Consider the following 14,255-nt stretch of genomic DNA (forward strand, 5'->3'; position numbering starts at 1 on the left):
GGAAGGGAGGAGGAGGAGGAGAAGTGGAGGAGGAGGAGAAGAAGAGGAGGAGAAGGAGGAAGGAGAAGAAAAAAGAGGGAAAGGAGGAAGAGAAAGAAAAGGAGAGGGAGAAGAGAAGAAAAAGCAAGAGAAGGTGGAAGAGGAGGAGTAGGAAAAGGAGAAGAAAAAAAAGAGGAAGAAGAGGGCATTCTTTTCCCCCCCTCAAATGCCCAAAAGTGTCCCATCGCTTTCGTTCACCCCAAACAATTCAAAACAGAAGAATAACTCAGATCAGGTACCCGTGAAAATGCTCTGCCGTTTTCCTTCTCAGGGACTCCACCGTTTCCTCCGAATCCGCCCATTCCAGCACCAGCCTCCTGCCGTACAGATGGGTACTGTGGCACAGGGCACCGAATGCTCTCTGCAGGGCAGGGAAAGAATAAAACAGAGTCACCTTCAGAAAGTTGTCCGAGAAACTTGCTTTGAGCCAACTTTTGGTTTTAACTCAAGAGTCCTCTGCCAACTGATTAGCACCAGCCTCCAACAAGGATCTTCTCCAGACTACCTAGAGCTCTCCTGAGTTGAAACTTGGACCTCTTAAGATTCAAAGTTGGTGGTCTAGCACAAAGTTCTTAAAGATAAAGGTTCCCCTCGCACATATGTTCTAGTCGTTCCCGACTCTAGGGGGCGATGCTCATCTCCGTTTCTAAGCCAAAGAGCCAGCGCTGTCCGAAGACGTCTCCATGGTCATGTGGCCGGCATGACTCAACACCAAAGGCGGACGGAGCGCTGTTACCTTCCCACCAAAGGTGGTTCCTATTTTTCTACTTGCATTTTTTTTACATGCTTTCTAACTGCTTGGTTGGCGGGAGCTCACTCTGTTACGCAGCGCTAGGGATTCACACCGCTGATCACATCCGGAGATGTTGACAATTGTGGGGTCCTTGCTGTTGTCTGAGCTTGGCGGCTTTCTTGCAGACGTTTCATGACCAAACTAGATAACACTGAAACCACCAAACTCCGAGAGCACCAAGGATTCCACAGTTCAACCCTGAAGAGGAGCAGGAGCACGGGAAGAAGAAGCGGAAGAAGAAGAAGAGGAGAAGGAGGAGGAGGAGAACAAGATCGCAAAAGAGGATCTTCTTGACACATTGCAACTGTCATAAATAGAGGAGGAGGAAGAGGAGGTAGAAGAAGAAACAGAAGAAGAGGAGGAGGAAGAAGAGGTGGAGAAGGAGGAGAAGATCTCATGTTGGTGATGATTGTCAATGATCACATATTGAAGTACACTTTGCCCCCCAAATAATACATCGTTGGCCAGTGCATTTGTGAATGCTTTCCCATCTCCCCATCTTAAAAGACCTACTTAAAACTAAACGTTGCACTTCAATCATACATTCAAATGCTCACTAAACAAACAGTTGCAAGTCAAAGACTTCTCCTATGAGGTGTTTGGTGTGTGTGTGTGTGTGTGTGTCACATCTTGAGACGTTTTGAGAAATGCCATAAATAATGTGTCCCAATGGATCTCAGGAACTCTCTCCAGAACTTCCTTTGCAATCTGGAAGATACGCAGGGAAGTGACTCATCATTAGCTTCTTTTCTCAAAAGGCTACAACATTTCTAGGTCCATTCCCAATAGTGAAGATAATTAACCCAGATTACAGTTCAACTCAGTCTACCCAGAAGTCTTGGGATACGCTGGTTATAACTCTCTATCAGAAGGGGTACATTGTATTTCTGTAGTAAAATAATAGTGTGGCAGGCCAAAGATCCTAAAATGAATATGACTGCAGGCCTGACATAATGCTATAACAAAAAATCAGCTTCAGCTGAAAAGTGATAGAAGAAATTCAGAAGAAAAGATACAAGACCTATAAAAAGAAGAAAAAGAGAAAAAGAAAATCTAGGAATTGGAGATTAGTAGAATGAAATGATAACATTTTAAACATGGCAATTGTATGTATCTAATTAGGATGCTCAATACCTTTATGTGTGCAAAGTAATTATGTTAAATGCTTACTATATTAAAAAAAAAGCCTGAATTTGAAGATGCACGTGGCTTGCAGAAAATAGATGGAAAGGGAAGGATGAATTTGGTTTATCCTTAAAGGAAAGGGGAAAAAAATGATATTGTTTGTGTTTATAATAAAAATGACAAGTTGGAAAATATGAGAAGAAAAGGAATACGGCAAAAATTGGAAATGGAAATATAATGTAAAATGAATTATGTATATATAAAAATGTTAAAGGGGAAATCCGGACAACGCTTTGTCCATAAAAGAATGTTTAATTATGTAACAAAATAAAAATAAAAAACGTTTTAAAGAAAATCAGGTTCAGAACCCTGGACAGCAACCTAACAGCAAAGACTACAAGGACTTATTAGGAATGTAGAGATCAGCTCTCTTCACATGGAGTCAACTGTTTGCGTTGTATCATTCATTAAACCCACACCACACCTCAAGCCGATTCAGTTTTTCATTGGGGACAATGATTAGATTCAGGAGCATTCAGTTTTGAAAGTCAAACCACCCGTCTTCTCCTCCTGCTACAATTTAACGTCAGCACCAAGTTAAGAAGAGACCGTAAAACCGCCACCTAGCGGTTGGCAGGGAGCTGGTGTAATTGTGCAACCTTTGTGTAACGCACACCTGACAACCGCAGGCTTCCATGTCATGAATAATTACAACAGCCACAGCCTCGGGAGCCTAAGAAAAACGATCTATTCCAGCAAAAGATATTACAAGTGGGTCATAATGCCATTTGGGTATCGTCGGCGTCTTTACCAACCGAAGCGCAAAATGTTTATATTTCAAATCTAAGAGGCTCCATTTGGGGAGTGAAACGTTTTCAAGTATTCTGAGCTCAGCAGAGCATGCTTCGAACTCAAAACGGCCGTCTGGATTTCGGAAGCCTTCCAAAATGATCAGGATGGGACCTTTCCAATTTGGGAGAGGGTTTAAATGCGATACGTTTTGCTAATCCAAAACCGTTGCTTCGATTCTTGCTGGACTTCAAAAAGTGCAATCCAAGGAGAACGACGTTTCAGAACTGTCAACATTTTCCTCGTCAGGAAGCCGCCAAAGGGACCATGCAACTTGCACCCAGCCTCAGTACGAGCAACAACTGCCAAGCGCCTGGTTTTTTTGGATCAAGCGACCAGAGCTGCAATGGCTGTTAAGCGTGAAAACTTGTCGTAAGTCCCTTTCTTCCAGTGCTGTCATAATTTCGAACCGTCACTACATCTACGGTTGTCCAGCCAAAGGTCTACCTGTACTTAAAGAGCGAAGGGGACATCCACACGAGCGTGCAAACAACCCACAGCATTGTTGGCACAGCCCTTTGGGCTGACACACAGATGTACCGTATTTTTCGGAGTATAAGACGCACCTTTTCCCACCCCTCAAAAAATGAGGGCGAAAATCTGGGCGCGTTATATACACTGAATACAACATTTTTGGCCTAGTGAAACATGGAAAGGGTTTGGGAGGCTTGCAAAGTGCAAGCAAAGTTGCAAGCGGGTACTCTACAAGCCTCCCAAAGCATTTGCATGCTCATTTTTGAAAAAAATGGCCCGCTTTTACAAAAAAATGGGCCCTTTTTTGCTCATTTCTGCCCCCCACCTCCAGCCCCCAGGAGCAATCTACAAGCCTCCCAAAGCTCTGCATGCCCATTTTATTTCATTATTTTGTTTTTTGCAAAAAACGAGGAGTGCAGAGGATTTAGGAAGCCCGCAGAGTACAAAACCTTTTTTTTTTAAATGTACCTCTTCAAAATCATGGTGCGTCTTATACTCCGGTGCATCTTATAGTCCGAAAAATACGGTAAGCTGGGCGGGAACTGTCTGGGCTTCTCCCACGACGGATGGCAACGGGTCATAACGTTCTAACTTCAAACCGTTACTAAATCTACGGTTGTCCAGTTTGGTATATTTTCCCTTTAAATAAGAGAGCGAAGAGGCCATCCACAAGCGCGGTCAAACAACCCACAGCATCTTTCGCCGGGCCCTGCAGGCTGACACAGATGTAAGCCGGGCCGTGCGAGCTGCCACACAAGATGTAAGCCAGCCGGGAACCGTCTGGGTTCTACGATGACGGACGGCGCAAATCAAGCAAGGAAGCCTCCGGGGTCACCTCCCCGAAGGGCTCCCCAGCTCCCCAGATCTAAATGGTTGTAATTTGGCGGATGGGGCCACTCCGTCTCCTCTTTCCCCGTTGCCCTATTAAATGCTCATCCCGGCAAATCCAGAGGGAGAAAGCCATTCGTCAGATGCACAAAGAGTCGACAGCATTAGGGGGTTGATAGATTTCTCATTCTTCCTCCAAAACAAAAGGGTGAGCAGAGCAGAGGGCACGGCCAAAGCATGGCAGCTGAGTCTTTTCTGTCAAGAGGGAGAAGATTCATTCCTTAGTTGGAGGGGTTTTTGTTGTTGTGGTGGTGGTGGTTGTTTTGTTGGGAAGGACGGTTGACTTTTTTTAAAAAAAAGTTTTTTATTTTTCCCTTTCAAATTCATTCACAAATATACCTTCTTAGAATTGCTATTAGCATTGATCTATCCGTCATTCATCTTTATCGTTATTTTCTTACAAAATATATAGGATACAGTTTGGGTCACTTTCTTGTCACCCCGCGCAAGAAATCTTATTTTACAACAACCTTGCTCCTTCCATCTGCTTAACCTCCCTTCTCTGCCTTCTTCTTTCCTCCTCTCCTTCCTCTTTTCTTCTTCCCCTTCTTTTCCCCCTCTTTCTCTCTTCTCCTCCTTCTTCCCTTCTCCTACTCTTAATTCCCCTCCCTTACTTCCTCTGCTTTTACCCTTTCTTCCTTTCCCTCCTCATCCTCCCTCCTTTCTTCTTCCCCTCTCTTTCCCCCACTCCTCCCCTCTTCTCCTGCTTCTTCCCCATCTCTCCTACTCTTAATTCCCCTCCCTTACTTCCTCTGCTTTTACCCTTTCTTCCTTTCCCTCCTCATCCTTCCTCCATTCTTCTTCATTCCCCCTAGAGTCAGGAAGAACTAGCACATATGTGGTCATAAGAGTGGGGCAAATCTCGTTTAACAGCCACTCTGCTTAGCCGCAGACATTTTGAGTTTAGCTGCAGATGTAAGCCACCTGTTGTTCTGACCTTGGCTTCCCCAAAAAGCACAAAGAAGATTCCTGGTCCCGACAAAACAGGCTCCAGCTGTTCTTCTGCCCCACTGATGTCCGAAGGCAGCTGATAACTGTCAGACGGCTCTGGCCCTATCTCTGTCTCCGACACAGAGCCCACATCAGAGCCTTCCCCAGACTCCAGGACTGGCCCATCTTCCTCCCCAACCTCCTCACTGTCCAAATCTGCTGCCAGCTCTGCTGGTGGGCCACAACATCTGTGTCACCCTGTATCGAGACCACCCTGTATCCAAGAACAGGGGATGCGCATGGAAGAGTTCGCTCACCTTCGCATCCTGCTTGGTCAGGAAATCCACAAAGCCGAAGCCGCGATGAGCTCCCGTCCCGAACATTTTCTTTGGCAGGCGGACTGTCTTCAGCTCTCCAAAGGTGCTGAGGCAGGAGGGAAAAGGAGGAGAAGAAGAAAAAGGAGATGAATTTCTAAGTAAAAGTCCAAAAAATCTAAGAGGGACGCAAACCCCTTTTGTGACCTTCTGACCAACCAAGTCAACGGGGAAAAGATTCACTTAAACCACTGTGTGACTACGTTAACAACTCCGGCAGTTCATTTAACAACTGGTGACGAGAAGTGTCATAAAACAGAGCCAAACCCGCTTAACAAATGTCTCACTTTGCGACATGAGTTCTATTCGGCTCAATTGTGGTCGTAAGTGGAGGGGTACCTTTCCAGGTAATCCTCCACTTAACATTCGTTTAGTGACCGTTCGAAGTTACAATCAGAACGTGACTTATGGCCTGTTTTCACACTTACGACCCTTGGTCATGCAATCACAATTCAGACGCTTGGCAACTGACTCGTATTTATGACGGTTAGAGTGTCCTGGGGGTCACACGCACCCCCCCCTTTGTGACCTTCCCAGCCAGCTTCCGACATACAGAGCCAATGTGGGGGGGGGAGCAGATTTGCTTCACGACCACGTGATTTACTTAATGACCGCAGGGATTGGCTTAACCACCCTGGCACAGCAGGTGCTAAAATGGGTCGAGACTCCCTTAAACAACGAACTCACTTGCTCAGCCACAGAAATCCGGAGCTCAATGACGGTCGTAAGTTGAGGACCCCTTATATGTAGATATATGCAAGGAAGGGAAAGTGGCACAATTTCCCGGGCTGATTCCACAACAAAGCAGCTGTTTTCTCCCACCGCCCCAACTCCAAGTCAGACCCATTTATCAACCCCGATGTGCAAATCGGAGATTCCATGAATATTTGATGTGCACTCCGACCGGAAAGGTGTTCTGTTTTATCCAATGTTCTCCCCACCCCCCACCTCCCCCGCGAAAGCACAGGGCTCGGGGAAGCCGGATCACGCACATCGGGGAATAAACACGGTAAAAGTGTTGTCAACGCTCTCGTGAAAACGATGGAAAGCTAAATCCGAGAAGTTAACCCCTCTGCGCCAACGGCATGACCAAGCATCCATCTGCCGAATTTCGCCGGGGCGGGGCGGCGGATAAGTGGAACATGATGAAGCCTCTACATGAATCCACACGTTTCCCTCTCTCTCTCTCCTCGGAGTCCCTCCCTGGAGGACTCCTCGTGCCTCCATTCGCCTTTCGGCATTAACACACACACACACACACACACCAAAATCCAGTGGAGGAGACAACATTGCTGTCTTGAAAGAGCAGCTTAAAGCAGAGCTGGAATCGCGCAAGGCGAGGATGGAAAAAGGGAACGCACAAATGTGTGGTGGCTTTGCTTGTTATAAAAACACACACAAACGTGATGGGTTAACTAGGAGCCTGTGATTCTCTTCTGCCCCCCCCCCCCCACACACACAGTTCCCGGTGCTTTGCATCTTGTCCTTTCCACTTTCGATTAGCATTCAGGGCACCCTGGAGAAGCAAAGGGGCTCAGACGTGCTGACCCAAAATTCCAGGCTCTGCACGCCACCGATGAGAATCTGTGCATCTCAAGGATAACATTGGGATAAGAGTAGAGTAGAGCAGAGTAGAGTAGAAAAGAATAGGAAGGAAGGAGAATAGAATAGAATAGGAAGGAAGGAAGGAGAATAGAATAGAATGGAAGGAGAATAGAATAGAATAGGAAGGAAGGAAGGAAGGAGAATAGAATAGAAGGAGAATAGAATAGGAAGGAAGGAAGGAAGGAAGGAAGGAGAATAGAATGGAAGGAGAATAGAATAGGAAGGAAGGAAGGAAGGAAGGAAGGAAGGAAGGAAGGAAGGAAGGAGAATAGAATGGAAGGAGAATAGAATAGAATAGGAAGGAAGGAGAATAGAGTAGAATGGAAGGAGAATAGAATAGGAAGGAAGGAAGGAAGGAAGGAAGGAAGGAAGGAAGGAGAATAGAATAGAATAGAATGGAAGGAGAATAGAATAGAATAGGAAGGAAGGAGAATAGAATAGAATAGAATGGAAGGAGAATAGAATAGGAAGGAAGGAAGGAAGGAAGGAAGGAAGGAAGGAAGGAAGGAAGGAAGGAAGGAAGGAGAATAGAATGGAAGGAGAATAGAATAGAATAGGAAGGAAGGAAGGAAGGAAGGAAGGAAGGAAGGAAGGAAGGAAGGAAGGAAGGAAGGAGAATAGAATGGAAGGAGAATAGAATAGAATAGGAAGGAAGGAGAATAGAATAGAATAGAATGGAAGGAGAATAGAATAGGAAGGAAGGAGAATAGAATAGGAAGGAAGGAGAATAGAATAGAACAGAATAGATTTGAGGAATGAGGAAATAGATTAGAATGAAAAGTAGAGTAGAATAGAATAGTTAGAAGGGACCTTGGAGGTCTTCTAGTCCAACCCCTTGCTTAGGCAGGAGACCCTACACCTCTTCAGACAAATGACTATCTAACATCTTCTTAAAAGACCTCCAGTGTTGGGGCATTCACAACTTCTGGAGGCAACTTCTGTTCCACTGATTAATTGTTCTAACTGTCAGGAAGTTTCTCCTCAGTTCTAAGTTGCTTCTCTCCTTGATTAGTTTCCACCCATTGCTTCTTGTTCTACCCTCAGGTGCCTTGGAGAATAGTTTGACTCCCTCTTCCTTTGGGGCAACCCCTGAGATATCGGAAGACTGCTCTCATGTCCCCACTTTAGTCCTTTTTTTCTTCATTAGGCTACACATAGCTACTTCCTGTTCCCCTATAGCTGCTCCTGCTATATATTTGGCGTTCAGGTCATTTAGATGATCTATAGCAGAATAGCAGACTTGGAAGGGACCTTGGAGGTCTTCTAGTCCAACCCCCTGCTTAGGCAGGAAACCCTACACCATTCCAGACAAATGGTTGTCCAATCTCTTTTTAAAAACTTCCCAGTATCAGGGAATTTCTCTGTAGTTCTAGGTTGCGTCTCTCTTTTGATTTGTTTCCATCCATCGTTTCTTCATCATTCTCCTCCCAAAGGAGGAGAACCATTTTGAGATTAACCCCTGGATGTTCTACTCCCCCAAGGGAGCCATTAGTTATTGCCTCGGGGTACAAAGACTTTCGGGGGGGGGGGGAAGGAAAGACTGTGCTGTGGGCTCATTAACTTTAGGCTCAATTTTTCAAAATGCCTTTTAAGATCTTTTTTAATTCTGTACACCACCCAGAACCCCACCGTGGGGGAGGGGGAACTGGACACTTCTTAAACAACATCAATACAACATCATTTTAAAATATCTCCGCTGGGGGAAGGCATAGAAGCCCACCACCACCACCCCAAACCAAGAATTCCAACAGGCTTCTCCATCACCCACCTACCGCCTTCGGCAGCGGGAGAGAACAATGGGGTAAGTAAGGATTCCCAGAGCGGGGAGGGGCAAGCTCGCCCCCTCCCTTCCCCGCTGTGTTGATAATTAGAATCCATAACACGGCCATAGACATCTCCGAAGCTGCAAAGATGAAACGCTTTCATGCTCCCCTCTTCCTCCTCCTCCTCCGAGCCCGAGTGAGTCTCTCACACCTCTTTTCCAATTACGATATTCACCTTTTAAGGAATCGGAGGTGGCACCAATTACCCTCTCCGGAGCTCGTGGGTGCCCTGTCTACGAAGCATAATTTATGTTTTGATCAACAAGGAGAGTTCTCACATTTCTAATTTGTTATGGGGGCAAGGGATGGGGGCTCTCTCGGCCGTGGGCGTCTGGGGAGGGGTGCGTGTGTGTGTTTGCGGGTGGGGTGGGCCTGTGGCGGGGGGGGAGAGGAGGGGGAGGGGGAATGAAGGTGGTAGGATGTCCTGATGGGACCGAATAATTCTGGTTTTTCTCCAACAGCCCCAAGGGGCAGGCGTGTGCGAGAGGGCCCCTATTTGTATGCAGATGAGTGTGTGAAAAGAATAATTGGGGAGGGGGTGTGTGGCACTCTTCTCCCTCCCCCCCGGGTGGTGGGGAGGAGAACGAGCTCATGCCAGCAGGCGAGCCGAAACATGCTTTCCGAAAGGACATGGAGACATCCAACTCTTCGTCCTTCCTGCACATTTTCCAAAGGCTCCGTTTCGTTTCGACCAGCTCTGATGATGTTATGACCTACTTTAGGTCATGAGACATTGGCAAGAAAACGAGCAAGCTCAGAGACCACCCGGGGCCCCTCCCCATTTCATTTCGTCGGCTTTCATGCCTCTGGCGGAACTAGAACTCACGATGTCTCCTGGTGATTGGCCCAAAGTCATCCAGTCGACTTTCATGCCTAAGGCAGGACTAGAACTCACTGTCTCCTAGTGATTGGCCCAAAGTCACCCAGCTGGCTTTCATGCCTATGGGAGGACTCCCCGTCTCCCAGTGATTGGCCCATAGGCACCCAGTCAACTTTCATGCCTAAGCTGGGACTAGAACTCACCGTCTCCTAGTGATTGGCTCAAAGCACCCAGTCGACTTTCATGCCTAAAATGGGACTAGAACTCACCGTCTCCTAGTGATTGGCCCAAGGCACCCAGTCGACTTTCATGCCAAAGGTGGGACTAGAACTCACTGTCTCCTAGTGATTGGCCCATAGGCACCCAGTCGACTTTCATGCCTAAGCTGGGACTAGAACTCACCGTCTCCTAGTGATTGGCCCAAGGCACCCAGTCGACTTTCATGCCTAAGCTGGGACTAGAACTCACCGTCTCCTAGTGATTGGCCCAAGGCACCCAGTGGACTAGAACTCCCTGTCTCCTGGTTTCTGGCCCAATTGCCTTAACCACTACATCAAATTGACCATTGGGGGGGTGATTCCCCCCCCCTCCTAGCACAGATGTGATCCAGTGGTTGAGCAGTTGTTGTTTTTTTTAAAAAAAACCTATTTCTCTCTTGGCTTCTGAATTACCTGGACATCCCAGCTGGCCCCTTTCTCTTTTCAATCCTTCCCCAGCTTCTTCCGTACTTTAAACTCAATCCTTCTCTTCTGTACTGCCAGGAAAATTGTCTCAATCTTTGGCAAATTGTTCTCTTTTTCTCCCCCCCCCCCCACCGTGCACAATAAATGGGATTGGGGGGGGGAGAGATATTATTTTGTTCTTCAGCCCTGAACAATGCCACCGATCGAGGGAGTCTCACTGCAGTCGTGAAAAGTCTTCGCGGGATTTTCTTATCCCTACCTTCCCTTCCCACCAGCCGACTGGTTTCCTGCTACCCCCCCCCCCATGCAGGCAGTCCTCTTAGTTACGACCCTAAGGGAGCCTGCTGGGATGGTTGCAAAGTGGCTCATCGGGCGGCTAACCTGATTTTTGCAACCTTTTTTTGGGGGGGGGGGGTCCTTAAGTGAACGCTGGGGTTGTAAAAGGAACCAGTCGCTTGCTACGGGTTGCAGAGGTAAACACGGATTTCTGGCAAAAATTAGCCATAGCAATAGCACTTAGAATTATTAGCTGCTTTCCCATTGCTTTATGGCCGTAAGACGAGGACTACCTGTATTTGTTATCGTCCGATTTTCTCCTGGTGTGGAATCGTTGTAGGTCAAGGAATTAAAAGGGGTGGGCTAGGAGGAGGGGAAGGAAAATCCCCGTTTAAATCCTTTCCAATTATACTAACGTTACGCGTGTCTTTGGACCAGAGAGAGGAAGAGAGTAAGAAGGAAGAAGATGAAAGAGGAAGGGAGGGAGGAAGAAGGAAAGAAGGCAGGGAGGGAGTGGGAAGGAAAATGAAGAATGGAGTAAAAAAAGAAAAAGGGAAGGAAGGAAGGAAGGAAGGAAGGAAGGAAGGAAGGAAGGAAGGAGGGAAAAGAGAAGGAAGAAGGAAAGAGAGAATGTGGAAGGAGGGAGGAAAATGAGAAGGAAGGAAGGAAAAAGAGAAGAAAATGAAGGAAGGAAGGAAGGAAGGAAGGAAAGAAGATAGAAAGAAGAGAAGGAAGAAGGAGGGAGGGAAAAGAGAAGGAAGGAAGGAGGAAGGAGAAGGAGGAGGGACGGAAAGAGGGAAGGAAGAAGGAAAGAGGAAGGAGGAGGGAGGGAAAAGAGAGGGAAGGAAGAAGGAAAGAGGAGGAAGGAGAAGGGAGGGAAAAGAGAGAGAAGGAAGAAGGAAAGAGGAGGAAGAAGGAGGGAGGAAAAAGAGAAGGAAGGAAGGAAGAAGGAAAGAGGAGGAAGGGAAAAGAGAGGGAAGGAAGACCCCCCAATTATTGTACAAGATGCCTCTTGCAAAGAGAACCTTCAGAAGGAGACAATGCCTCCCTCCAACCTCCCAAATCGCACAAGTCTGAACAAGAAAGCTAGAAAAAATCTGTGCTTGGGGGGAGTCTGTGTGTTTGGGGGCGGGGAGAGAGAAACCTGCCACAATCCTTCAGCTCTCTCAGCTGCCACCAAATAGCATTTTTCTCCAAAGTAGCCACGGCCAGTTCCCTTCCAACTATTCTATTCTACTCTTCATTCTATTCCATTTCCTCATTCCTCTATTCTATTCTCCTTCCTATTCTGTTCTATTTTACTCTTCATTCTATTCTATTTCTTCATTCCTCTATTCTATTCTATTTTATTCTATTCTCCTTCCTATTCTATTCCATTCTATTCTACTCTACTCTTCATTCTATTCTATTGTATTTCTTCATTCCTCTATTCTATTCTATTCTATTCTATTCTATTCTATCCTATTCTATTCTATTCTATTCTTCATTATATTCTATTGTATTTCCTCATTCCTCTATTCCATTCCATTCCATTTCTATTCTATTCTATTCTTTTCTACCCTACCCTACTCTATTCTTATCCTATCCTATTTTCTGGATCAATACGCAGTCCTCCATCCTAGGGTCCATATCTTCACCCTAAGAACGGAAACCGGGACTCTCTCCTCCCCCCCCAAAGAAATGACAGGGTGGGGGGAACCCCCCCCAGGAAGAATGGTGCAATTGGCACAAAAGCTGCCACAGCTTTAACAGTGCCAGTTTCCTTCTCCTGCCCACCCCCTCCCCACCCTTCCTAACCTGCTTCGGATTTCACCCCATAACACCTTCATGGTTTGGCAAGATGTCACGAGGCAGGTGGGATCGTCTTGATTAAGAAAGAGAAAAAAAAAAAGGCACCGTCGAGATATCGTAATTACAGCGGTCATTAGCAAAGCACACAGCAGAGGGTCTTGTAAATGAAGTGCAGATTTGAGTCTCTTTTCAACTCACCGGGAGTATGAACAGTCAGTCCGATTAGTTAATGGGACCAGTTTCTTAGAGAAGCAGGAAATGGGGGAGGTTGGGAGACACCACTTAAAGAGGAAGAAAAAAAATCGCTAATGAAGCCAGCGATGTTTGATGAGAAAAGGCAACGCTAACTCTCATTACCCATCTAGGTAACATTATCCATGCTAGAAGGGAGTGGGAGAAGAAATTGGGCAACCATTTGTCTGAAATGATTCCTGCGTGAGCAAGGGGCTGGATGAGAAGACCGCTAACTCTGTTGTTCTGTTATACGTCTCCTAAATGATCTTCCACCAAAGACATATGAATAATATCTTTATCACCCTTGCAAAATTGGGGAGCAGGAGTGGGAATGGGAAGAGGAAGTAGGCATGTATAGCCTAATGAAGGGAAGGACTAGGGGAGACATGATAGCAAGGTTCCAATATTTGAGGGACTGCCACAAAGAAGAGGGAGTCAAGCTATTCTCCAAAGCATTTGAAGGCAGGACAAGAAGCAATGGGTGGAAACTAATCAAGAAGAGAAGCTGGAGAGAGGAGAATGACACATCTGGGGAGGTGTGGTTGCTGTGCAATAATTGAGCGCAACTGAGCTGGCTCTTGGAGGAGAAAGCTCACCACGGAGGGGATGAAGGAGAAGGTCAGCAGAAGCATAGGGGCTGACTTCGAATTTTAAAAAAATCCACCTTCTCTGAGAGAGAGGGCTCTCTCTGACCCCAATTCCTAAACTTACAGGGATGCTGGAAACATTGCCTCTCAGTTGGCACAGAAGTTCAAATCCCAGAAGGGTATGGCTAGCTTGTTGTTAGTTGCAAAGTTGTGTCCGACCCATCGCGACCCCATGGACCACGTTCCTCCAGGCCTTCCTGTCCTCTACCATCCTCCGGAGTCCATTGAAGCTCACGCCGACTGCTTCGGTGACTCCATCCAGCCACCTCCTTCTCTGCCGTCCCCTTTTTCTTCTTTTGCCCTCCATCATTCCCAGCATGAGGCTCTTCTCCAGGGAGTCCTTCTTCCTTCTCATTAGGTGGCCAAAGTCTTTGAGTCTCCTCTTCAGGATCTGGCCTTCTAAAGAGCAGTCAGGGTTGATCTCCTCTAGGACTGACCGGTTGGATGGCCTTGCAGTCCAAGGGACTCACAGGAGTCTTCTCCAGCACCAGAGTTCAAAGGTCTCCGTTCTTTGGCGCTCAGCCTTCCTTATGGTCCAACCTTCACCGCCATCCATTGCAACTGGGAAAACCACAGCCTTGACTAGACACGCTTTTGTTGGCACTATAGTACTGAAGGAAGCACCATCACCTTCCCACCAAAGGTGGTCCCTATTTTTCTACTTGCATTTTTTACCTGCTTTCAAACTGCTAGGTTGGCAGAAGCTGGGACAAGGAACGGGAGCTCACTCCGTTACGCGGCGCTAGGGATTCAAACCGTCGAACTGCTGACCTTTCTGATCGACAAGCTCAGCGTCTTAGCCACTGACCATAGCTTAGTGCAAACCTGGACCCAGCTAAGGACAGAATAAATAAGAATGAAGAATGACAGTCGCAAGTATGAACCACTTGTCAAGCATCTGAAT

At 46.7% G+C, this 14,255-nt stretch overlaps 1 protein-coding gene across 1 annotated transcript in view; it reads right to left on the minus strand.

Moving 5' to 3' along the window:
• Positions 1-278: 278 nt before the first annotated feature.
• The window catches only part of RBM19 (RNA binding motif protein 19), a gene marked incomplete at its 3' end in the record, with an annotated part of 38,847 nt that continues 24,870 nt past the window's right edge, over positions 279-14,255 (minus strand). The window contains exons 22-23 of the mRNA XM_081971841.1: positions 5,416-5,521; positions 279-400 (exon numbers count right to left, since the gene is read on the minus strand). Of these exons, the coding sequence (XP_081827967.1) occupies positions 279-400; positions 5,416-5,521 (228 nt within the window). The remainder of the gene's footprint in view (positions 401-5,415; positions 5,522-14,255) is intronic.

Source organism: Natrix helvetica (assembly GCF_964273705.1).
Source record: "Natrix helvetica genome assembly, contig: HAP1_SCAFFOLD_224, whole genome shotgun sequence".
NCBI lineage: Eukaryota > Metazoa > Chordata > Lepidosauria > Squamata > Natricidae > Natrix > Natrix helvetica.